Raw genomic sequence first — 24,245 nt, forward strand, 5'->3', positions numbered from 1 at the left:
TTTTTGCACGTTTTGTATGTTTTTGTACTTCCATTTGAGTCTTTACGATTCTAAAAACGACACGAGTGTTTGGAAAAACCACACAACTGCTCTTGAAATGAATTTATGTTTTTTGGTGTCTGGACTTTGAGCCGTTTCAAAAATCTGCAGTATGTAACAAAACAGGAGGCACTGCCTCTGACCTAGCAACCCCAATGGAGCTCCGTCCGTCACCTAGCAACCCAAGATGAGTTCCAGCCCGTCACCTAGCAACCCAAGCTGAGTTCCAGCACGTCACCTAGCAACCCAAGCTGAGTTCCAGCCCGTCACCTAGCAACCCAAGCTGAGTTCCAGCCCGTCACCTAGCAACCCAAGCTGAGTTCCAGCCCGTCACCTAGCAACCCAAGCTGAGTTCCAGCCCGTCACCTAGCAACCCAAGCTGAGTTCCAGCCCGTCACCTAGCAACCCAAGCTGAGTTCCAGCACGTCACCTAGCAACCCAAGCTGAGTTCCAGTCCGTTTACTCAACTTTGGGTTTTTATTTGGTCACTGCACAAAGTGATCCGGAAGCACAATCCAAATTATTCTTAAAAATCAACAAAGCTAATTGTACTAATTTAAATACTACTTGTTATAGAGGGACCTATTTTTCTAGACTATGTTAGAGTTCTCTTCAGGAAAAATAATTGTTGTAATTCTGTTGAAAGATTATAATTCAATATAAAATTGTTTATTGAACTCATGGGATTGTTAGCTATTTACTCCATCAATGTGCCCTCCAGGCTATTTAATCTTTATTTTTTATTATAACCACGTGTTTTATGAGATGATAAGATATATAAACTGTACTATTTTATTTTTATTTTTGAGAAGCAGTCTTTAAATCATGTACTATCTTTATAATTACAGTGACACAAAAAGAAAAAGTGGGGGGGGTTTAGCGCAATAGCAAATTAGTTGATGGTATAAATCCAGAACAGATTGTTACCATTTAATGGACTGTACAATGGCTGCTGGAAAAGACACTTGTTTTATTGTTGACTCACCATGTAGAAACCCTTTGCTACACCCCACTTGGTTGTAAACATTGAGTTGAGGGCGTGGCCAGCAGCGTCTTATTTGGTTTTAAAGTGACAGAGACACTAAAACAGAAGATACTCAGGAAGAACTGACCAGACTAAAATCTCATCACAGAATGATTTTGTGTAAAAAGTGGTAATGGACATGTTTTCTAGAGACAATAGACTTATCCTAATCTGTTCAACAAAGCTCAATAGTTCAGCTTTAAGGTTGTGAACTCACCTTTTTCCTAGAAATGGAACCTGCATGAAAAACTCCCCGAGCATGAAGATAGAGGGCAACACCATAACGTCCTCATGTAAGTTTCCCAATGTGATCTGACACAAAGAGTCAAAATCCTGCAGGAGAGGTCAGCCTAGAGCTTCCAATTAAAAACCATTGGAGGACTGGATTTTACATTTGTTTATTTTCTTTTTTTTTTTATCTATTTGTCCTTACGAACACTGCACATTTTCTCAGTTTGAATTGTCTTTTTCCAGATTTTCACCTAAATTTCTATTAATTTCCTTTTTAAATCATATAGATAATGTACAAGAGTATTAGGGCCATTGTAAGAAAATAAAATTATTGAAATTATTTTTATTATAAGTCATAATTACATAATTGCATAAGGATTTTATTCCTGTAATATTTTATTTTTATTTTAATCTCATATTATTTAGATTTAACTCTAAATAATAAGACTTTATGCTTGAAATTTTATTACTTTATTTTTGTAAAACTACAATCCTATTCCTGCAATGTTTTGACTTTATTCTCATAATTTTATTACTTAATTTTCATATTTATTTTTGCCAGATAAATATAAAAACATTATAAAAATATATATCTTAAAACATGAATAAATATGAAAATTAAGATCCATCCAATGGATCGTAATACTCCGTGGTTTGACTAAATTATTATTAATTCTATTTAATTTCAGTTGTTTTAAACATTTTCCAGATGATTATCTCGTGTTTTGTCACTTTTTTCTGTGTTTATTCCCAGATCTTAACATGACCTCTGAGACTCAGGTGCTGCCGTGCTCCGACGGCTGTTTGGTCTTGATGATAAACAGCACCGCCAAAAACATCGAAATCCTCCTTCAGCTATTTAAACTCAGCCACGCAAACGCCCAGAACGAAATCACCGCTCGTTCCCTTTACTTTCTAGGTGAGAAGAAATCAGTCACATGGATACATTTTCTTGTTTTTCTTCCAAACTGTAAATTAATTAAATTAATTACTTCCTATTACTTGTTTTCCAGGCAGAGAATCGGCCATGACGGAGGCTGACATGGAGCGTTTTAAGAAGCAGGCCAGCTGCTTGGGCTTCTCTGGGGAACCAGACTTCCTCCACAAGCCTGAGAAAGGTGCGAACTGCTTTGAGGTTTTTCTGCTCCAACAGTCTAATGTTCTGAGGTTTTCCTTTTCTTTTGTCTGTTTCTGCAGGTTTTTGCAAAGAAGAGGAGAGCATCAGTTTGCCAAATTCTTTATAGTCATTCTGCATCTTATTTGCACAATGACGAAAATGTTTTTTCTTGTGCAACATGTAGTCTTTAAGCTGCAAAGAAAATAAAACTGATCAACAAATATTGACTCTTTGTGTTAACCCACAAAAGACCGGTGAAGGCGGACATAAAGAAGATCCAAAATGCCAACAGAAATAAGGAATAATTCATAGACAATACATAAAGGAAAAAGAAACCTGCACTGTAAAATATTTGAAGGAGGTTTAACTTGAAAATCCTACAGTTGATTTAATGAGACAAGTTGTCTAAACATTGTTTTTTAAGTTCATTAATCTTGAATTATGAGTTTTAACTTAATGCTACAAATAATTACTTCACAATATGCCAGAAAAGAAACTGCCCTCACCTGGTTATAGAGCCACATTTCTCTATTATTGTCATTCACAATATCAAGTTAAAATAGCTACGTATTTTACCTCAGAATAATTTAAATTCTTGTTTCAAATTGTATGAGCAAAATTTCTGACCCAATAATTAATCTTATTAAACATCATTATGAAAGCTCAGAAACATTTAGGGTGAACTGGACATTAAAATAAACATTTGCCTTCATAACAAGAGTCATGTAACTCATGTCCATCTCAGGACACAAAAACATGCCGCTAAGCATTCTGGGAAATAGGTCCCACTCCTGTCTTTCTCTTCTTTCAGTTTTTAAGTGCTAACCTAAAAACTAGTTTATCCAACACTTGGAGGTTTGACAAAATGAAACTTGATAAACTGGTGATTTTAGATGTTTTTCTTCAGTTTAAAAACGTTTCCGCTGATGAATGAAAGGATGAGTCGGAGATAAGTCGCCCCCTGAACACACATTATCTTTGGACTCCGGGCCCCTGCAGCCACAGCAGCTGAGGCCCAGCTCATTATAAAACAGACCGGCCTCAGTGACTGTGTCACTGTTGGGTCTGAAAGCAGGATGGCTGCAGCAAAGATTGCGTTGCTGCTGGTAGCAGCGATCGGCTGCAGTGCAGCACCGGCTCCAGAGGAGTGCCAGGGTCTGGCCAAACGGCTGCCCAGTAAAAACCTGCATAAGGTGAGTCTGGTTCTGGTCACTTAGATCACTAGGATGAGGCATTTTCAAATGTTTCACTGCAGGAAAATTTTATCTGATCAAGAACTTTTTGTCTAGTTCCTAATGCAAATATCTTAGTACACTTGGAAAGCAGACAAAAATAACTTAGAAGTAACTTTTTAGTAAGAGATGGGAGTTTGTTGTAAGCTAGTAATTTCTTAATTTTGGTTTAAGAACTTTAAGCCAATAATTCTTTAATATTGTTGAAAAAGTGGCAAATTATCTCACATATAACACTAAACATTGTTTAGTGTTATATGTCTTGTTTTAAATAAAATAATCTGTACTAGTAACAACTAGTACTTTTTATCAGAATTCTAAAATAAACCTATATTTTTCTGAAACGCTACCTGTAATTTCAAGTGCACTAAGATATTTGTTCTAGAAACAAAACATAAAATACTTCAGAGTTTGTGTTTTTTGAAGCCCTGATTAAATGTCCTGCAGCTTTTGCGGTGATTTACTCTAAAAGTCATATCACCAGTTCAATCTCCTTAAAAACATTTTAATAATTCTTAGATCTCTAACTGTTCATCAAGCATTCCCTCTCTTCTGTGTTCCTGCAGATTTATGGCGAATGGGTTCTGATCTGGTCCGTTACTGACTTTCACACTGGCCAATATTTACTGGGGAACTTAACCAGTTCCCACGTTGAGTACAAACTCCTTGCTGACAACAAAACAATCGAGTACATCGAGAGGAACAAATTCTCGTAAGTTTAAACATGAATAAAACAGTAAAACCCCTCAGAAACTGAAGCTAAATAAAAGCTGCACTGTAAAAACACAAAATCTTACCAAGTACTTTTGGTCTAGTCTCTTGTGCAAATAACACTTAAATAAGACAAAACTGGTAACGGCTTAGCGCTGGTTTATTGTGAAATAAATGAAAAAATCTTCTTGTGAAACTTTTAAAGATCACAATTAACAAATTATTGACTCAAAACAAGCTCCTAAATCTTGCTAAAAAGTGAATTGTAGTTTAAGTTAACAGGATATTTGCACTAGAGACTAGATGAAAAACTCTTGGTAAGGCTCTGCGGTTCAGTAAATCTTTTTTGGGAGTTTAAAGTTCAGCAGACTGCTGGTGTCGTTTCTAACCGGCGTCATCGACTTCTAGCGATTCCTGCACCATCTACTTTATGAACTTGACGATTCCCTCTGACGACGCCGAACATCACACACTGGCCACTCAGTCAGTCAGTAAGTTGCACACAAACATAAACCCAAAACAGGACAGATATGTGAATTGTGAATATTTTTAGTGAGTCGGCTTTTTAATGTCTTAGTCTGAAGTCAACACAAAGCAACAGGAGATAAAGAAAACTGGGGTTGTAACTAATGATTATTTTTAGTAATCAATTAATCTATTTATTATTCTGATGATTAGCTGATTAACCAGCTAATCAAAAATTCAAAATTCTAAAAAAAAATTATTTGACCACTTTAACCACTAAATATGTATTCGAAGATGCAAATAAAGAAATAATTATATTCCTTTTCTAAATGAGAAAATTATTTTTTATTGCTTAAAATTCAATAAAGTTAGCAAGTAAAACTAAAACTATACCAGTTGAGGAATTTGGCTAAAATTATTTTTTTCTTAAATGCAAAATGTATTTATTTATTGTACAGTTTGGTTTAATTACTACTCTGAGTCGTACTAATTACTAATTAATCGATTACTAAGTAGTTGACGATTAATTTAAAAATCAATTAATCAGGATTCATCGGATTAATTGTTTCAGGTCCAATGGAAATAAGCGAAACTGGGTGAAAAATCAAACACGACATAACTTCTTCAGAATAAATTAACAATCATTTGACTTTCAGAGAATAATGCCTCATTTATGACATGGGAAAATCCCTTAACGTGAAATAATGTTCCAGTGGAAATATTTACTTAAAACAAACTCTTAGCTCTTGCTTAAAAGTGACTTGTAAGTCATTTTGTCATATTTCAAGTGTACAAAGATATTTGCACTGTAAATATTCACCATATATGTTTGATATTTTTGGTGTATAATTGGTGTTTTGTGCCTTTGCTTGCATCGGTGTAACCAGCCTGATTTGTGTATTTATTAGGAGTGGAGAAGAACGGAGTGGAAATCAACTTCAACGAAACCGGAAATGTTGAATTCTACGAGAGCTGCGACGACTGTCTGCTGATGACCTACAAATCTCCAACGATGAATTTCCTGCTTAGCTACAGTAAAACAGACACTCACTGACATTAATAAATTCAGCAAGGGTAATTTACGTCATGGTTTATTATTTGGGACGTCTTGTTGACGTGATCTTGTTTTGTCTGTGAATCAGGGAGGGAGGGTTCGCACCAGGATGTGAAGCAACACCAAGCCGACCACGATGACCTCAAGAAAATGGCCGAGTGTCTGGGAGTCCCACACGACAAACCGTACACCTACGACGGAGTGGCAGGTCTGCCGCCGTAAACAAAACCACCAGGACGCCACCAACAACGCCAGATAACTCGTCTTTTATTTCCCTTTACAGATTTCTGTCACAAGAAGTCAGCTCCAGAAGCAATCCAGTCCTGAGTGGAGCGACGAGGAAGAGTCAACTTCCATGAAGAAAGAACCATTAAATCACATTAAAAACTATTAAAAAGGCTCCAAATATCAATTTAACAGTTTTTGTTGGTTGCTAAATTTTACAAAAGGTGGACAGCTGCAAATGTTTTTTGTTTTTGCTTACATTCAGTTTTTTTTCTCGGCTCTTTCTGTGAAACTAACCTGAAACTCATCAGTAAAACCTCATCCTTCATTTGGCAGCAGTGGAGGCTCAAAATGTAAACTGGAAAAAAATAAATAAATAAGTGTTGAAAGCAGCTGTTAATTCTTAAATAAAGATTTTAATTTGGTTTATTCTCCTTTTATTGCATCATTTCACTTTTGAAGTGTCTCTATTTTAGAAAAATAAATGAAAAAATTTCTTACTTGTAAAGTTTATAACTCATTTAAAACATTAAAATACTAATAAACCTAGAAAAACTGCTGTGACAGCGCCACCTTGTGGTTACTTAGCACCAAGCCATTTCTATGCTGATGTGTTTTTTAAATAACTTTGTAAAGCTGCAGTTAGCAACGCTATTATCCTTAGATGTTATTTCTTTAATAATTAGTATAGTGAAATAAATGTGGATGCAGTGTAAAACAAGAAGCACATAATTTGGACATATGTAATTTTATTTAAATGTGTCGGTAATGATTTGTTTAGATTTCTGGACATGAATTGTGTTTGTCTTCTAAATGAATATGTTTTTCTGGAAAACTTAAATTAACTGAGTTAACTGGATTAACTAAAAACTGGACTGATAAAAAACTAATTCCCTGATGTCTGTTTGAGTGCAGACAGAAGATCTGCTTCTGTTTTATCTCCGTTTCCAGACACAAAACAGACAAGAGGTTTCTGTTTGTTTTGTCTCAGTCATTTCCAAGACTCTTCAAACTTTGTCTTTGTGTGAAACAAAGTTTATCAGCTGTCCAGGATTCATAGGAAACCTGATAGCTTTCTAATGAAAATTACAGCCTAGTGATTAGTTTAGTTTTTTTTTATATAAACCTTAAAATAAATAAAAAATTATTTACATAATTAAAGGTCACCAGAAGGGTACTCAACAAATTCCAATTTCATACAAGAGGAGGTTGGTTTAAAATTGTTACAGGTTGTTGGTATCATGGTTTTCTGCATCTGTTCTTTTGAGTTTTTTGGATGCAAAATTTTATTTTTGCTAATAATTTAAATATTTTGGTCCTTGGCAGCTCTAAAGTAAAGAAAGTCAAGCCCAAGATAAATTACATTTCTAGATATATGTTCAAATTCAAGCATTGTTTTGGGTCTGTGAGGCTGCTTAGTTTGTTTATATTTTGGGCCGGCTCTGTCTCTAACAAATGACTTCTTAATAAGGCATAAAGGGGCTTCTTACATCTTCTCATTGCCTCTTGTGGACACTAAATATTCCGCAAATTGTTACCATATTACTGTTACAACCTTTATGTGTTCAAATGACAACACACTTCTCATTAATTAGATATAAATCTAATTTCCTTGAATTGGAAAGCCACTCATAAAACTGTGAAAACTATTTATCACCTCAAATATTTATGACCAGAAAGTATTTATTTCTAGCACAAATCTAATTTAAAAAAAACCCCAACATTATCTGTAACTCCAAATTAGATGAACACCTGATTTAAAGATTTTTCACCCAGAATTTTTGAAAATGCAACACGAGCGACGTCATTCCCCCCACGAAAGCTCCGTTTTCCGAGGCTAACAAAACGCAGCATGAGTTGACAAATGGCCGCTCGTTCTCTCTATAAAAGTTAGTTATTGCTGCCCGGCGCACGGATACGGTTGTAGAATAATCCACCTTAAACCCATATTTTATAAACACAAGTTTTGTGTAGGGAGGTTAAACTGACGCTTCGAGCTGTGACGTGTCAGTTACCAATTGGTGGGCGGGGCTTAGCGGAGAGGAATGTAAACAGCTAGCATGCCTGCTCAGCAGCTACCATCAGCGCACATCACCGAGGCGCAGTCGATGCTGAAAAGGTGAGGCGTTTAAAACATATCTTCTTCTCAAAAGTGACAGCAGCAATCGGCGTCGTGTTTCTCTTACACTTTCCACCACATCAGTGTATGTTGTTGCTGTTTTAGTAGGTAAGTTAGCTCGGTTAGCCCAGGGAAGCTAGCTGCAAGTTTGCTAACGGGGGGAGTTGTGTCAGAAAGCTGCTTAAGATGATGAGGCATCAGCAGGACGGGCGTTTCTGGGCTGAGGCAGGTTTCATTTGAGGTGAGACGAGTTTTAAAAACTCTCTGCTAAGCCCGTTCTGTCAGGAGTTTGAAACAACAGTTTCAGGTGAAAGTTTTGGCTAATAAAATGTGTTTAATAGAGCGACGCTGTGTTTTCTTACCTGACTAGGAAGCATTCTGGTCAACTTAAGCAGACGCCTTGCTGGGTAATGATCGTTGTCAAGGTAGCCATTTGGTTAATTTAAAGGGAAAACCCTCACTTCGGTTACCTTTCACTTCCAAACGATAACATACATCAGACAGTTCCATATGTTTACTTCCTGTTTAGAAGCTACAAAGCAAGGTGTGGCGAGGTCACCTGACCACATATAGGGCAGCAACATTTTCAAAAGAGTCAAAACAAACAAACACTGAAAGAACTTTTAAATAACACCATCATTTTGTGATAATTAAGGCATCTGCAGAGTCTCAAAAGCTGCAAATTTAAGTAATTTTGTTTTATATTAAAACTATGGGACACTGTGACAAATTTTACTTTATATATTTCAATAAATTCAATTCAGAAATACCTTAATAATCAAAGAGAATAGCTCTATTGTCCAAGATTCTTCAAAGGGTTGTTGTTGATGCTGCGGGGTGGGAAGATCTCCTGTAGCAGTCTGTTTTACAGCAGCTCTGGAGAATCTTCTGCCTGAAGACACTGCTGTGAGGTAATAAAGCAGTCTCATGAAAAGGATGCTCAGGGTTGTGCATAGTTTTCTTGATTTTTATGAAGAATCCTTCGCATCATCTTCTCCAAAGGTATAGAACCGGAACAGAACCAGGACCAGCCTTCTTTATCAGGTTCTTGAGGGTTTTTTAAGTTCCGGTTCTGATGCTGCTGCCTCAGCAGATGAGATTACACTTTATGCAACATTTTGCAGATTATACAGACTCTTATCCCCAACTCCAACATCTCTCTTCAGGCAGACAGAGAGTATAAGAGGGGTGGCAAAGCAAATGAGGTGGATTAGCAATGCTTGCTAACAACTTATGTCATCCAGTACATGCTGCTTTGGAATATCATCTCTACTGCCCAGAAATTGAGACAATCATCAGACTGTCATACATTCTTCAGTCAGAGGCTTCTTCAGATTCGTTGGGAGATGGACTGCTATTGGACATCCTCAATGCCCACAGAATCACCATCCAAATAATTAGAGATTAATCTGATTAACTGTTTCAGCCCTTAGCAGAATTATATCTGTGATAACAAAGTGACCACAAACGGATCTCTGTTTTCTCTCTTCAGGTCTGTCTGCTGACTGAAGACTCAGAAAATCCTCCCTTCCTTTTCTGACCCCGGAACGACAACTAAGAGGACAGTCATTCTTTCAGTTCTCCAGTGTTCATTCTTCAAGTCAAGATGAGAGCCTGACTGGCACCTGGAACTCTGTAGATGTTTATTTACAGAAACAAAGGCAGAAAAATGCAGTTTTTTTCTGGGAGTTTCAGCAGAATTTGGTCACATTGAGATGTTCTTCACAACCCACAGAGCCGCATCTTCCACTTAAACCACTCTGAAGATAGATGTGCTGATCTCATGAGCCATAAATTCATTTCTCCTTTAAAACCTGGAAAGTGAAAGCCCGAGTCTGTCTGCATCCAGTTTCATCGGTTTGGCTGATTATGGCAGAATCCAGCGCTCCGCCAGCCGCTCCGCCAGCCGCTCCAGACAGCCTGCTGATTGGACGCAGCAAAGAGGAGCCGAGTCTGAACACGGAGAGCCGCTCCAAAGAAACGAACGACTCTGTTTTTACCAATAAGTCCGACTGGGAGGCGAAAGTCCAAAACGTCAGCAGTAAAGAACCGGAGGAGGATGACGAGGCCACGCCCACTCCACCCGAATCATCGCCTAGTCTGTCGGAAAACGAGACGATGACCATCGCTACGACGGAGGACGAAACTCTGTCGGTCCAGCTCAGACACATAAAGACTGAAGGGGGAGCAGGAAGAGGAGCAGAGCCAGGTAAGACGACATCACGGATAAATAAGTGTTTATTTCAGCCATATTTCGGTAATAAGTTAATGTTTTATGGCACATGTGTCAAACTCGAGGCCCAGGGGCCAAACCTGGCCTACCAGAGCTTTTATGTGGCCGACTATTCTCCAGATGCCAAATTATATCAATCGATCCCTCCAGTTTGTTGTGATTTCTTGAACACTGCAATTCAGGTCAAATCTAGAGATGGAAGCATTTTTTCACTTTTTTTAATTTTATTTACAATTTTACTCCTTTCTAAATAAGCAACAGAAAATCAGTGATTCTGAAAAATAATCATAAAACCCTGAATGTTCTATACCGTTTAAGGGAGAACGTATTGAATACGCAGCTATTTATTGATACTTTAGCAGTTTTTTAATGGGTTTTATCAATACATTTTTAAACAACCGGTCCTTTAAGAGTGTTAATGTGGTCCAAAATGAAACTTAGTCTTTCTGAGGGGTCCTTTCAAAAACTTGGAGAATTTGACATCACAAATCAGGAGCCTAACCGTCACCTAGCAACCGCAGCGGCATTCCGCCCGTCACCTAGCAACCCCAGCGGCATTCCGCCCGTCACCTAGCAACCCCAGCGGCATTCCGCCCGTCACCTAGCAACCCCAGTGGCATTCCGCCCGTCACCTAGCAACCCCAGCGGCATTCCGCCCGTCACCTCGCGGCATTCCGCCCGTCACCTAGCAACCCCAGCGGCATTCCGCCCGTCACCTAGCAACCCAAGTTGAGTTCCAGCACTTTTGGTTCCGGAAAAGCCAAGTGTTTTGTTGTTGAATTACCGTCCGGGAAAACACTTCAGCATTCTTGTTGGTTGTGTTCAAAGATATCCAGTTGTGTAAGTTTGTCTGTTGGCGGCCATTTTAATCTGTGAGTGTACACTTTGAGTTGGTGGGTGTGACTGGGAGTTAATTTGGATTTAAAGAGACAGACGACTTAAAACATTCTGAAAGTAACTCAGAACAGACAGAACTGATGTAAAACTAAAATCTCTTCATCTAACTTTAACCCGGAAGATGCTGAGTGGTGTTCTGGTAGTTCCCAAAAGTAGAAAGCATCTGCTTTTTAATTTAGTCTTTTTCAGTAAAATGTTGGAATAATGCTTTTTTTTTTTACCTTGGTTTTCCAAAAATGCACTTTAATTGGAGTCAAATATGACAATTTCTTATTATTTTATAATAGGATGAAAGATAAATGTGGGTATTTTAAAAAATATATTGAAACAAGCTATGTTAAAACAAGTTTAGTGAGTAAAAACAGAGGAAATCCCCGAGGTGCCGACTAAACTAACTAAAACCTCTGTAAATTTGCTTTAGTTGACCTCAGCTGCATTAATCTTTTCACAGCTGATGTGGATCTGTGGTTCTATGTAGTATATTTCTAAAAGGTTTATTTATATATACCCAGAGAAAACATCTTTATTTTCTCTGAAGCTGCAGCAGCTGCTGATAATATCTGTCATTTTCTACTCATTAACAGACGTCTCTGGACTTTTAACCTGTACAAGATACTCTTACTGTAGGACCAGGCTGTTATCAGTACAAACCTTATGATTTATTACAAATTAAATATTAAAGATTAAGGAGTTTCTAACAATAAACTTCCTAAATGTATTTTAAAATCCACTTGTAGTTTGATATTTGTGGAAGGGAGCTGAAATAAAGAGGCTTCAGACGTTTGTGGCATGAATCCGGTGACAGTCTGTCCCCTCAGTGTAAGCAGGACATTAAATGCCAAACTGGCTTGCTGTATTTCGTACGGCTGCATTCCAGCTGGTTAATATTCAGGAAACTGAGACGGAGCAGAAAAACGCTTCAATGATCCTTTGTTTTTACTGGATATGAGTGGCAGCAGGCCAGCAGAGCAAAACAACGGGCAAAAAAACCCAGCAGCTGCTTAATAAATGGGATTAAATCGTATTTTCTTGGAAATAAATGTAAACAGTGTGGGGTTCTGTTCAAGTTTATTTTAAAACAAACTTTTAGTATAACTAATATTTTAGAAATATTAAATAAAATTTAATTTGGTTGGAAAAAAGGTGTTTTGTTTTGATATTGAAACAGAAATCCTCTATTATTCCTCCTATAACTGAAACTGTATGCTGTTTTGTAGCTCTTATAATCCATCTGAACTTTATCAGGTTTAGTACATTTTTATTTAAAAGTAGCTGCTGAATAGTTTTGTTTTTTTGTAGATTTTCAACTTTAGTGAATCTAGATTGTCAGAATTAATTAATTTAATTTAATTTTTGGAAAATTTGTTGTTTTTTTTTGTTTGTTTGTTTTGTTTTTTTTACTTCCTGATTTTCAGAGTGATGTCATCACGCCCTGGGTGGCCATCTTGTCTGACAAGTTCAGCTTCTGCTTTCTGGGACATTAAATTACACAATAAAATATTGAGGCTTTTGTATTAACGGTGAGAATAAAATGATAAATTACCAGAATAAAGTTGAATAAAGTTGTAAGTTTATGGGAACGCCAGCATAAAAAATAGCCACAAAATGTAAACTTTGCTGACCAGACATTGGTAAACACCTAAATTCTTTTCAACACATCATCACCAAATTACCAGTAACTTTGAAACAATTTTACAAGCCACTGTGTCTTTTTCAAAAAAAATAACATTACCTCTCAACTTTTTCACATTAAAGTAACTTTTCTCTTTAATTTTAAGGCTTTTCTTGTAAAATTGAGTCTTTTTTTGCTACTGTCATAACTGTGTTCTCATAATTAAACAGATTCTCGTTGACTGGCTCAAATACTTTGTCACAAAACTCACAAGAAGGGATCAAAATAGAAACTACGTTTTAAAAAATCTTTAATTTTATTTTTAGAAAATAAAGCAAGCAAAAAAAAAGGTTAAAATCAAATCTGTTTGAAAAAAATCACAGATTTAAATTTTAAGGTGCAACATTTAAATTGCTGCCTGGATTCTCTGCAGGTTCGTAAGATAATATTTAAAGTAAAAATAGGATAAAATCAAGCTGCAAATTTCTAATAATGTCATAAAGTTTGTGTTTTACTGCCATTAACAGATTTTGACTTTATCAGTCAAAATATGATATTAAAATTTGTACCGATATTGATATCCAAATTTAATTTTGCTGTAATGGCCGATATCTGATGTTTATTTTTTTTCACTACAGTTTTAACACCTTTTTCGAAAACAACCAGAAACAGTCAGAAACAAGATTAAAAATAAATACAGTTTTCTCATATCAGCCTGGTTTTATTTATCGAACTGATACGATATGTTAAGAAGTGCCGACATTAACGCCGCTGTGTCGTGCATCCACAGCCATGTGAAATGTTTTAGATTGATTTTTATGTCAGAGCAAATCCTCTGAGTAATGAAATTTCTTCCTGTTTTGTTCTGTTGCCTTCCTGTTACTTAAATCAGCCTGAATCATCCTCTCTCTCTCTCTCGCTCTGTTTTCCAGCTCCAGACCCGGACCTGGAGGAAAGTTCATCTGGGATGACGGCGGCGGACTCCGACGAGCAGCGGGAATCCTCCGACTCGGCGTCCTTCTCCATTCCCAGCCTGGACCTCTCCGACGGCGTCACGACCACGGGAAACTCTCTGGACATCGAGGACGGCTTGTCATCCACCTGCTTCGCTCCGGGCGCCGAAGGCGGCTCTCCGTCCGCCGAGGCTCCCAGTCTGAAAGCGGACGAGGCGCTGGAAGCGGCAGGTGAGATCATCCCTCTGGATTTAACCGTCATTAGCTGCATTTACATTATAATAAGCGCAAATCTTTGTCTAAGCTCATTGTCTAAGCTCAAAAAAACACAATTTCACAATTGTGTTGTTTCCATTAAATAAGAAACGCAGCAAAAATCACTTCTGAATGAACTTAATTTGTTAAAAACATGCAATGGCGTCATCCAATGGAAACGCAGCTCATTAGCATAAAAATACACAAGTTGGAATTACAAAAACAGATTTGCTGGATGAAAACACAGCAGTTTTAAAAAAAGATTTGTTTAATCTCATCACTATTTCACAGATGTTTTACAGCCATTGATGTTGTTATAATTGTTTAAGTTTATGATTAAGTTTAAGTTTTTTCATCCTGACCACAGGGGGAGCTGTTGCCGCCGCCGCTGCAGCTCCTGCTGTAGCCGCAGTAGCTCCTGCAGAGCCAGGACCTGCCATGCCGGCTTATTACCTGGTGAAGTGGATCACCTGGAAGGAGAAGAAGACTCCCATCGTTACTCAGAGCGAGAACGGACCCTGCCCCCTGCTGGCCATCATGAACACGCTCTTCCTGCGCTGGAAGGTGAATCAAACCGTCCTTTAAAGCTCTTGATAATACGATTCAGTTTTAGAAACAGAGAATAAAGTAATAAAATTACTAGAATAAAATCATACAGGAATAAAGACAAACTAATGAGAATAAAGTCGTAGTAATGTGAGAATAAATTCATAATAGTACAAGAAGAAAGTCAGAATAGTATCGGTAATAAAGTTGTATGTTTAATATAATTTAGTCTATCTATCTGACTATTTAGTCTAAATACAATTAATTTAATTATATGTACTCAGTATAATTTATATTTAATATATTTTAAATTTAATTTTTCCTTCGGACTAAAAAATACTTTTGAATTTGAATTTATATTATAATAATTCATAACATTACCAGCATAAAGTTGTAGCAAACATCAGATTATTATCACTACCAGGACAGTCTGCTGTTGATTTATTTATGAAACCAAAGTAACTTCACAAGCTTCATAATTTTACTGAAGCTGGATTGTGTTTTTAGTCTGGTCCAAATATAACAATAAGATCCTACAGAATAGAAAATAAACTTAATTTTAACAAAAACACAATAAATGTTCATTCAAAGTGAACAAATTATGTTCATAATAATTAAGCCTGGTGTAAATATATTAATGACTGTTCAATTCATTGCCTTAAATGTCATTTTTGTCAGAATAATCTATAATTTTTTGAAAAGAAATTAAAGTATTTCAGAGGATGAATTCTCAGCTTTTATTAAAAACTTCTATCATTAAATGAATGGTCATGAATTTGATAGTTTCTGCAGATTTAGAGGCTGCCGGCATAATAAATCTTAGCCAAGCTGTGGATTTGAGCAGATTTTAACTTCGTTATGCTGTTTATTTAGGCCAAACTTCCTGCTCAGACGGAAGTGGTCACCACTGAGGAGCTGATGGCTCACCTGGGTGAGTTCCTGATTTACATCTCTGCGTTTCTCTGAAGCAGAAAAACAAATGTTACGCTGGCTTTTTTCTGGATTAGGATTATTTATCAAACAGATTAAAAAAACTTCGTCTAATATCCAGGATGTTCTGTTTTCACAACCAGCTGGTTCCATAGTGACTGTGAACAACAAGCACAAAAACTTGCAGCTGTTTGATTTAGTAATCTTACCGACTTGTGTGTGTGTGTGTATGTGTATGTGTGCGTGTGTGTGTGTCATATAGGAGAGTGTGTTTTATCAGTCACACCCAGAGAGAAGACGAACGCCATGGAGCTCAACTTCCAGCAGGTACCGACACACTGAAAACAAAAACGCTTCTTTTTCTAAGAAATGTTCCTTTTTATTTCACTAGGTAACGGTGAGAGAAATTATTTAGGCAATACAAGCTCCTATATCTCGCTTAAAAGTTGCTTGTAAGTTAGTTTAGTCTTATTTTAAGTAGATATTTGCAATAGAAACTAGATGAAAATGAATTTTATTTTCACACAGCAGAAGCCAGGATGTCCGCGCATCCTTTAAATGTTAACGTACCTAAAATTAAGACCTTAAAATGTTTTAAATTCATTTAGGAAATATAAGTTGGCTTTTATCAGGAGTATTTAATCTTGTAGGTTTTTGGAGTTTCTTTAAGGGATTTCACTGCCAGGCAAATGTTTGAGTCACCTACAAACATAATTATTGTGTTCTGTGACTCAGAGCTGTTGTGGCTACTGCTAACTAGCTCCTAATATACTAGCTGGCTAGTTATATAACTTTTATCTGTCTTGGGAAAGTGTGATGTTCGCCTTCACCACTGGCTCACTTTTGTTTCCAACACATGATGCTACACTACTACTAAATTAGAACATAAAATTTGCTTTAGGACATTTCTGCTGTGTCTTAAGTTTCATTGCTAATGGCCTTTAAAAGTCTTAAATTGCGACTCCTTATGTTGTTTTTGGATTGATGGTTTCTTCCTTCCTGAGTCGCCTTTCAGAATATTTCGGACAGAAATCTTAGTGTTTCTTGGTTTGATCAGGGCTTGATTTAAACTTGCAGCAGTAATGCTGATGAACTGATGACAGCTTTGTTTCTGCAGAACATGAGCGACGCCATGGCGGTTCTTCCGAAGCTGTCCACGGGTCTGGACGTCAATGTTCGCTTCACGGGAGTCACGGACTTTGAATACACGCCGGAGTGCATCGTATTCGACCTGCTGAACATCCCGCTGTACCACGGCTGGCTGGTGGACCCGCAGGTAACACGCTAACCCAGAGTTAGCAGTGACGCTCAAACGATTAATCGGGTTAGTCGTGATTAATCGTCAACTAATTTAGTAACCGATTAATCATTAACCAGGCAACACACTCAGAGCAATAATTATGCCAAAACTTTACCAATTATATGTACAGTTTGCATTTAATTTGCATTGATTTGTGTGAAGTTTAGTATTAAAATTAAAAATTTGTAAAATATAGCAATTTTTAATCCTATTAATTGTCTATTATTAAAATAATCGTTAGCAGTAGTCTTAGTTAGCAGTAAGCTAATATGGAGAAAATTAGTTTGCAACTTCTGTAAATTCATCATATGAGGAAGTATAGAAGCAGAAACTCTTGCTGGACTCGTCTGGTTGAAGAACCGTCCGCTTTGTGTATTTAGAGTCCAGAGTCTGTGGCTGCTGTGGGGAAGCTGAGCTACAACCAGCTGGTGGAGAAAATTATTGACTGCAAGCACTCTGCAGACAGCAGCAGAGTCAGCGAAGGTGAGCACACACACACACACACACACACACACACACACACACACACACACACACACACACACATTGAACACACACACAGACCTGAAGAGGCATGTAGGACAACGTGTTCAATGCTGCTGCCGCCGGTTCGAGTGCAGGCCTCTTCAGCTGCCCCTCACTAATAATCAGCTTTTCCTGTTAACTCACTTTAAAAAAAAAAGAAAAAAACAATAGAGCCTTTTCACATTTCATCCAAATTTTGATGTTCTTTAAATGTGTCTCTAAATTAAGAGGGTCTAAAATTCGGCCCGAAGGCCATTTACGTCCCCCTGCGCGATTCTGGGTGGATCCCAGTTCAAGAATAGCCCAATTTTGGTTTCCCAGTTCAGACAGTTGGTTCAGATCCACATTTAATACGGACCTTTTGTAGATTTGTCAGAAAAGCCTGATTTTGTTGATTAGGACTGATTTGCAGAAGCAAGTTTGTTTTACAAAACCAACAAAAAATTTGAAAACGTAACATCTTTTTGTTTTTTTTTCTTTTCTTAACCTGGCAAATCTGCAACATAATTATGCCTACAAAAATCCAACTGCTTTGTTTATTTTATTAAAATATTTTGTGTTTAGTTTACTCAAAGTAGAAGAAAAACATTTTTGCCCACTTTCTGCTGCTCTAAATAATTTTATGTTTGTGTAGGTCTGGTGGCAGAGCAGTTTCTGGAGTCGACGGCCACCCAGCTGTCGTACCACGGCCTCTGTGAGCTCAACACCACGGCGAAAGAGGGAGAGATCTCCGTTTTCTTCAGGAACAACCACTTCAGCACCATGATCAAACACAAGGTGAGGAGGAAACGCTCCCTGCAGTACCATCACACACCGCTAGAGGGAGACAGACACCCTGCAGTACCATCACACACCGCTAGAGGGAGATAGACACCCTGCAGTATCACCACACACCGCTAGAGAAAGACAGACACCCTGCAGTACCACCACACCGCTAGAGGGAGACAGACACCCTGCAGTACCACCACACGCCGCTAGAGGGAGACAGACACCCTGCTTACAAAACTGAATTCAGTAATTGCGATTAATAACGCAATAATAAATAAATAGATAAGTAAATAAAGAGAAGAATAAATTAATTAACAGGAATAAAATTGTTTCCCTTTCAAAATTATTACATATTTCCTGCAGTAGATGTTTACAAATAAAAAATGTCAGATAATGTTTGTTTTTATTTAGCTGTCCTGAGGGTGAAAATGACCTTTGCCCTCTGCGTCCTCCTCAGGGCCACCTGTACCTGCTGGTGACGGATCAGGGCTTCCTGCAGGAGGAGAGCATGGTCTGGGAATCTCTCCATAACGTCGAAGGAGACGGAAACTTCTGCAACTCGGACTTCAGGCTGAGCCACGCGCCGGAGCGTTCGCCGGCCGCCGCCCACCTGCCGGCCGGCAGCCAGGAGCAGCAGAGGCAGATCGACCAGGTCAGGACTCCTTCGCCGGACGGCGTACCTGCTGCCCTGATTATTGTTATTGATCGATTGTTTCGCTTCAGGACTACCTGGTTGCGGTTTCCCTGCAGCAGCAGGAAGGCGCTCCTGGACCTCTCAGTGACTTGGAGTTGGCCCGGCAGCTGCAGCAGGAGGAGTACCAGCAGCAGCAGCAATTGCAGCAGCAGCAGCAACAGCAGCAACAGGCGGGGCCAGCACAGACGCCGCAGCAGGTATCAGCTGCTCAGAGCAATGAAAACAAAACCTCACCAAGGAATTTGGTTTCTAGTATAAAAATCGTTAGAAGATTTTTGTCTTTCAAACGTCTTATTGAAGTTAGCACTTTAGTGTTAGCTTCCACTAAATGTTGTGCTGATGTAGTACAATGCGGTAAGTGTTCTGGTGGTGTAACATGTTAGCATGAGCTTGTGGTAAATACTGTGCTGATGTTGTACTTTAGCTTTCACTACATATTATGTGGGTATTCACTGCATTAGCCTTAGCTTCTGCTAAATACTGTGATGGTGTAGCACTTTAGCATTAGCTTCTTCTAAATACCACATTGGTGTAGCTGTTTAGCATTAGCTTCTGCTAAATACCATGTTGGTGTAGCGCTTTAGCATTAGCTTCTGCTAAATACCAGGTTGATGTAGCGCTTTAGCATTAGCTTCTGCTAAATACCATGCTGGTGTAGCGCTTTAGCATTAGCATAACTAATGTTTGATTATTTCTTCAGCACAACTAATATTTTATTTTAGTTTATAGCTGGTAGCCGTGAGTTTCCTGATTTGTAATAAAAACAAAAAAACAAAAAGATTTTCAGTAGTTTTGTTGTTTTCCAAATGTGACTGTTGTCTATGTTTTCTCCAGGTCAGAGGTCAGGGGTTGCAGCAGGCCAGAAGAAGAGAGAAGGAGTCGGACTGCGTCCTCCTATAATCGCTTCCTGTTTAGGGCCTGCGGCCTCTCGGAGTCTCGCGTGTCTCACACACTGAGTTAGCTGGACGCCAAACATGGCTGCCAGCGGGTCTGTGTCCTCCAGTCGGGAAAACGTAAACAAAGGGAGTCCGTTGGACCGGAAGGGTCCAGCTGAAGAACGGACCCGCCTCCATGAAGGGCTCACCGCAGTAACCGAGGTTTTACCTATAAACTGTCTAACTGCTGCTTTACGGTCGGTTTTATTCATTAATGAGAAACTGTTGCCAATATTTTAAGCCTTCGGTCAGATATTTAATTACTTTTGACAGCGATTGAAGCCGCACATTTTTATTTTATCGTTCAGACACATTTTCTAACAGTTTGGAGGTCAGTGGTTGGTTTATTTGTCAAAAACCTCCCCCACTTATTCCCATAAAAGTATTCAGAGCTCTAACGTTTTCACATTTTGGCACTTTAAAAACAGAATTTCTCAATTTTATTGGGATTTTATGCGATAGACAAATGTTCAAAATTATAGTGAAAGTGAAATAGTATCTTTTGCCAGTTTGTCTTTACAAAGAAGCTCAAACTCATTTAGACTGAAAAACTGATGTTCAAAGTCATTCTAAATGAAGTGTTGACACAGTTGTACTTTGACTAGGCCATCCTAACACAATGATATTCTTTGATCTAAACTCCCCTAGCTGCATGCAAAATCTTGCCAAGTATTTTTGGTCTAAATTCAAGTGTGAATGTCTTATAGTACACTTAAAATAAAATAAAAAAAACTAACTTAAAAGTATTTTTTTCAACAAGATATAGCAGCTTATTTCAAGTCCATAATTCATTGGTATTGATAAGAAAAACTACTAGTTCCACCGTCGGGTTATTTTGCTGTAAACATTTTTACCATTTTATAAGCAAATTCACGCTGCTTTGTGTTGGTCTGTTGCATAAAATCCCATTGATTCACTGCAAAAACACAAAATCTTACCAAAACCTTTCTGTCTAATTTCATGTGTAAATATCTCAGTAAACTTTAAATATGACAAAATTAACTTGCATGCAACTGTTCAGCAAGATGTTGGTCATAACGTTGACTTTTTTTTTAAAGAAGCGCCAGATACACTGGCAAATTATTTCACTTATAACAAGACCTTTTTCTCATTTTACTTTTTAAAATCAATATTAAACAAACTCCTACCTCTTGCAGAAAAGTTACTTGTATGTTGGTTTTGTCTTATTTCAACTTGGTCTACGAACTTGACCAAACGTAAATTTTAAGATTTTATGTTTTTGCAGTGCATACAGTAAAGTTTGTGGTTTTAAGTTGTTAAAATGAACAAAACCTCAAGGTGTATCACTATATTTCCACTGGAATAATTAACTTGCTTCAGTTTTCTAAACGTTGATAGAAACTTACCAAAGAAGTTGTGAATCTTGGACCTTTTCTGTGTGAATAATGTTAAACGCCTCTGATATGTTGGGTGGGAATCGCTAAAGCTAACTCTGCTCAGCAGCGCCCCCTGCTGCACAAAAAAGGTCATGAACTGTTTAATTACGAGCTCCAGAATGCGAAGCTGGTCTCGCTTAATAGAACTCGACTGAAAACATTGCGCCGGGCTTCATTTCCCGCTCCGTTTGGTTCCTGAAAGCATCGGAAGCAAAGCTGGGGTTCTGAAGCAGGAGGTCTCACTCCGACTCCTTTTATTCCGTTTAAATGTCAGAAACTCTTAACACTGCAAAAACACAAAATCTCACCAAGTATTTCTGGCCTGGTTTTTAGAGCAAATAATAATTCCTTAATATTGTTAAAAAAAAATTAAAAAAAATAATTTTTCACTTATTTTATAGCTGGTGTTACCTAGCAACACCAGCCAAGACCAGCTCGTTGCCTAGCAACCAGCTCGAGTTTCACTTACAAAATGGGAAAAACTTTTTTTGCAAACATTTTATTTCAGAAATATAAAGATATTTGCGCTAGAAACCAGGGCAAGATTTTGTTTTTGAAGTGACTTTAGTGTCAGTTAAAAAAGCTGTAAAGTTCACAAATTTAATCTTTTTCACTGCAAAAAAGCAAAATCTTACCAAGTGTTTTCAGTCCAGCTTTTAGTTCAAATGTCTTAGTTTTGTCTTATTTTAAGTCAACCAACTTACAAGTAGCATTTTTGGCAAGATAGTAGCTTGTTTAAGTCAATAATTCCTTCGTATTTATTAAAACGTGTTGGTTAAACTGGCAGATTATTAGACTTATAACACAATTTTCCCCTATAAGTGGAATAATTTACATGAAACAAGCCTTGCTGAAAAATTTATTGTAAGTTGTTTTTTTCTTATCTCAAGTGTACTAAGATATTTTCAATGAAAGCTAGACTAAAAATACTGTTTTTGATTTTGTTTTTGCAGTGAAAATTCTCACTTTAGTGTCATAAATGAGAAAGAAATCCTGTTCAATCCACAGTCGTGACGTTTTTCTGTTTGTTTTGTTGCCAAACTCCAGATTCCTGCGGCTCTGATTCCAGCTGGAAGCCCAAAGATTTTATCTTAGATGTGGAGAATCGTATAAAAGACCGAAGGAGATTTTATAGAAACTGAAAATTTACTTGTTGTTTGGTAAATCTGGTCCAAACCGGTGGATGTCAGATGATCTCTGATTTCGTTCTTTGCACTAAAAAAATTGTTTCCGTTACAAAACCTGCTCTGGGAAAAGAAACCATCCGTTAATCGCTTGTTGATGCTCTAATCTCTGGAAACCAGTTTTCTTCCTTCCACTTAACTTTCTGCTTGGATTCAGAACTTGTCTTGTCAGTTCTGAATCTTTCGTGGCTTACTTTTCAAAACTGTCTCGGCCTCCAAACATACCAATTTGATATCTAAAAATTAGATTTTATTTATCTTGAGGATATAGTATTAATGAATCAGTCTGTAAATAATGTGTCTATAAATAAGTTTTGCTTTTCCAGCTGAATTATTGAGTCTTAGACGACGTTCAGCCTTATTTATGTCAGTAAACATAATTATAACTAATCAGAGTAAAGCAATAAGAAGTCTGAAATCTAAAAGATGTGATTTCCACACTGGGTCAAAGGATTTAACTTCAATTTGAGTCTTCCTGTGTTTGCTGAAGTGAAGAATAATGAACTGAGGTGATTCTGTGGGTTCTGCTGAAATCTGGAGAACATTTCCCAGAGATGATTTAAACCTTAATTTACTCTGATGTTATATTTTTGTTTGAACCGTAGCGACATCATGAAGCCTTTATCCACTCTGTTCCTGCTGCACAAACACAAATTCCTACTTTTGTATTTTGGTTCAGTTTCTGGTGCAAATATCTTAGTATTCTTGAAATAAGACAAAATGAACTTATAAAAACCTTTCAGCAAGAAATAGGAGCTTGTTAGGTAACGCAACAATGCAACCATCTGCCAGTCAACACTTTTTATTTAGATAAAACAAACTTCTATGTGCTGCTGAAAAGTTACCTGTTGTTTTATTTCAGATGTACTAAAGTATTAGAACTGTAAATTCAACCAGAAATACTTGGTAGTATTTTGGTTTTTGCGACTGTTTAAAGAGAGAAATATTTAATATGGTGTCGTGTTTCCAAGCTGCGAAATGAAAGGTGGAGTAAAGTCCCGATGAAACCGTCTGAGCTCCGTTGTTTCTGTGCTCTGTTGCAGTTTCCCGTTAAAAAGCTCTAAATATCTTCTCCGTTAAGGTTTTCGAGGAATCCGGTTGTTTTTGTTGTGGTTTCAGAACCGGGCGGCCCAAATCAAAGTGCCATGTTTGTTTTGGTGGCTTCTGGGAACCAGTCTGTGCTTTCCTGTCTGTATGTCTCTCATGATATTTTAACCGCCGTCACTTCGGGAACGGTCTGTGTAATTTGCCATTTTGTCAAACTGTCAATAAAATCTGAATCGGTGTAAAAGTGCAGTTCTTCACTTCGCTTCGTCTCCAATAAGTATTTACATAAAGCAGCTTCATTTTGTATGACTATTAAACTGATAATTGTGATTAATCAATTATTAAAATTATCAACTAATTTTGTTAATCGTTAACTTGAGAATACAGACTCAAAGGCAATTTGCTATAAAAGAGCAGAAATTAAGCCATGAACTAGAAAAAAAGACATTTTGCACTTAAATTGTAAATAAAATTTTGCTTCAATTGTAAAAATTCTGTAAAAATGTTTTTTTTAAAACAATTTTCTATGAATAATCAAGAATTCACTAAAAGAAGATCATGCTACATTCGAGGAAAGTTACAAATACAAAATGTTGCAGATTTTTATTTTTGGTGTTTAGCAAATAGAAACACTTTTGGTAATTATAATGTAAAATAAGAAGTTTAAAGTATTAGAAATGTGAAACAAGAAAAAGTCAATATTACGAGAATAAAGTTGAAATGAGGAAAAAGTCGTATCACTAAATAAAGTC

General features: G+C 37.4%; 3 protein-coding genes and 1 long non-coding RNA gene across 7 annotated transcripts in view; 3 read left to right on the top strand and 1 right to left on the bottom strand.

Moving 5' to 3' along the window:
• Positions 1-2,632, top strand: part of LOC129353301 (uncharacterized) — a 4,435-nt gene extending 1,803 nt beyond the window's left edge. Inside the window, exons 3-6 of the mRNA XM_055022581.1 lie at positions 1,292-1,356; positions 2,049-2,213; positions 2,308-2,412; positions 2,492-2,632. Of these exons, the coding sequence (XP_054878556.1) occupies positions 1,292-1,356; positions 2,049-2,213; positions 2,308-2,412; positions 2,492-2,538 (382 nt within the window). The 3' untranslated portion in view covers positions 2,539-2,632. The remainder of the gene's footprint in view (positions 1-1,291; positions 1,357-2,048; positions 2,214-2,307; positions 2,413-2,491) is intronic.
• The window catches only part of LOC129353312 (uncharacterized), a 24,171-nt gene extending 15,458 nt beyond the window's left edge, over positions 1-8,713 (bottom strand). For both annotated transcript variants that reach the window (XR_008605003.1, XR_008605002.1), the window contains exon 1: positions 8,580-8,713. This is a non-coding gene — a long non-coding RNA (uncharacterized LOC129353312). The remainder of the gene's footprint in view (positions 1-8,579) is intronic.
• LOC129353303 (saxitoxin and tetrodotoxin-binding protein 1-like) lies at positions 3,449-6,523 on the top strand. Its single transcript, XM_055022583.1, has 6 exons — positions 3,449-3,604; positions 4,210-4,355; positions 4,763-4,845; positions 5,728-5,853; positions 5,962-6,081; positions 6,157-6,523. The coding sequence occupies exons 1-6, from the start codon at positions 3,488-3,490 to the stop codon at positions 6,198-6,200; spliced, it is 636 nt and encodes a 211-aa protein (XP_054878558.1). The 5' UTR covers positions 3,449-3,487; the 3' UTR covers positions 6,201-6,523.
• Positions 7,955-23,742, top strand: mindy1 (MINDY lysine 48 deubiquitinase 1). Of its 3 annotated transcripts, none has more exons than XM_055022562.1 (12): positions 7,955-8,217; positions 10,032-10,426; positions 13,892-14,143; positions 14,535-14,731; positions 15,587-15,644; positions 15,906-15,970; positions 16,761-16,919; positions 17,324-17,426; positions 18,103-18,245; positions 18,694-18,888; positions 18,960-19,127; positions 19,765-23,742. In XM_055022562.1, exons 1-12 carry the CDS (start codon positions 8,159-8,161, stop codon positions 19,828-19,830), a joined length of 1,860 nt encoding a protein of 619 aa, XP_054878537.1. In that variant the 5' UTR covers positions 7,955-8,158; the 3' UTR covers positions 19,831-23,742. The 3 variants fall into 3 exon arrangements, with proteins under 3 accessions (XP_054878537.1, XP_054878535.1, XP_054878536.1); XM_055022560.1 differs by having other exon boundaries at positions 7,956-8,217; positions 9,710-10,426; XM_055022561.1 differs by lacking the exons at positions 7,955-8,217; positions 10,032-10,426 and adding an exon at positions 11,205-11,290.
• Positions 23,743-24,245: the final 503 nt, after the last annotated feature.

This window comes from Poeciliopsis prolifica, unplaced genomic scaffold, assembly GCF_027474105.1.
Source record: "Poeciliopsis prolifica strain line A6 unplaced genomic scaffold, Auburn_PproV2 SCAFFOLD087, whole genome shotgun sequence".
Lineage (NCBI taxonomy): Eukaryota > Metazoa > Chordata > Actinopteri > Cyprinodontiformes > Poeciliidae > Poeciliopsis > Poeciliopsis prolifica.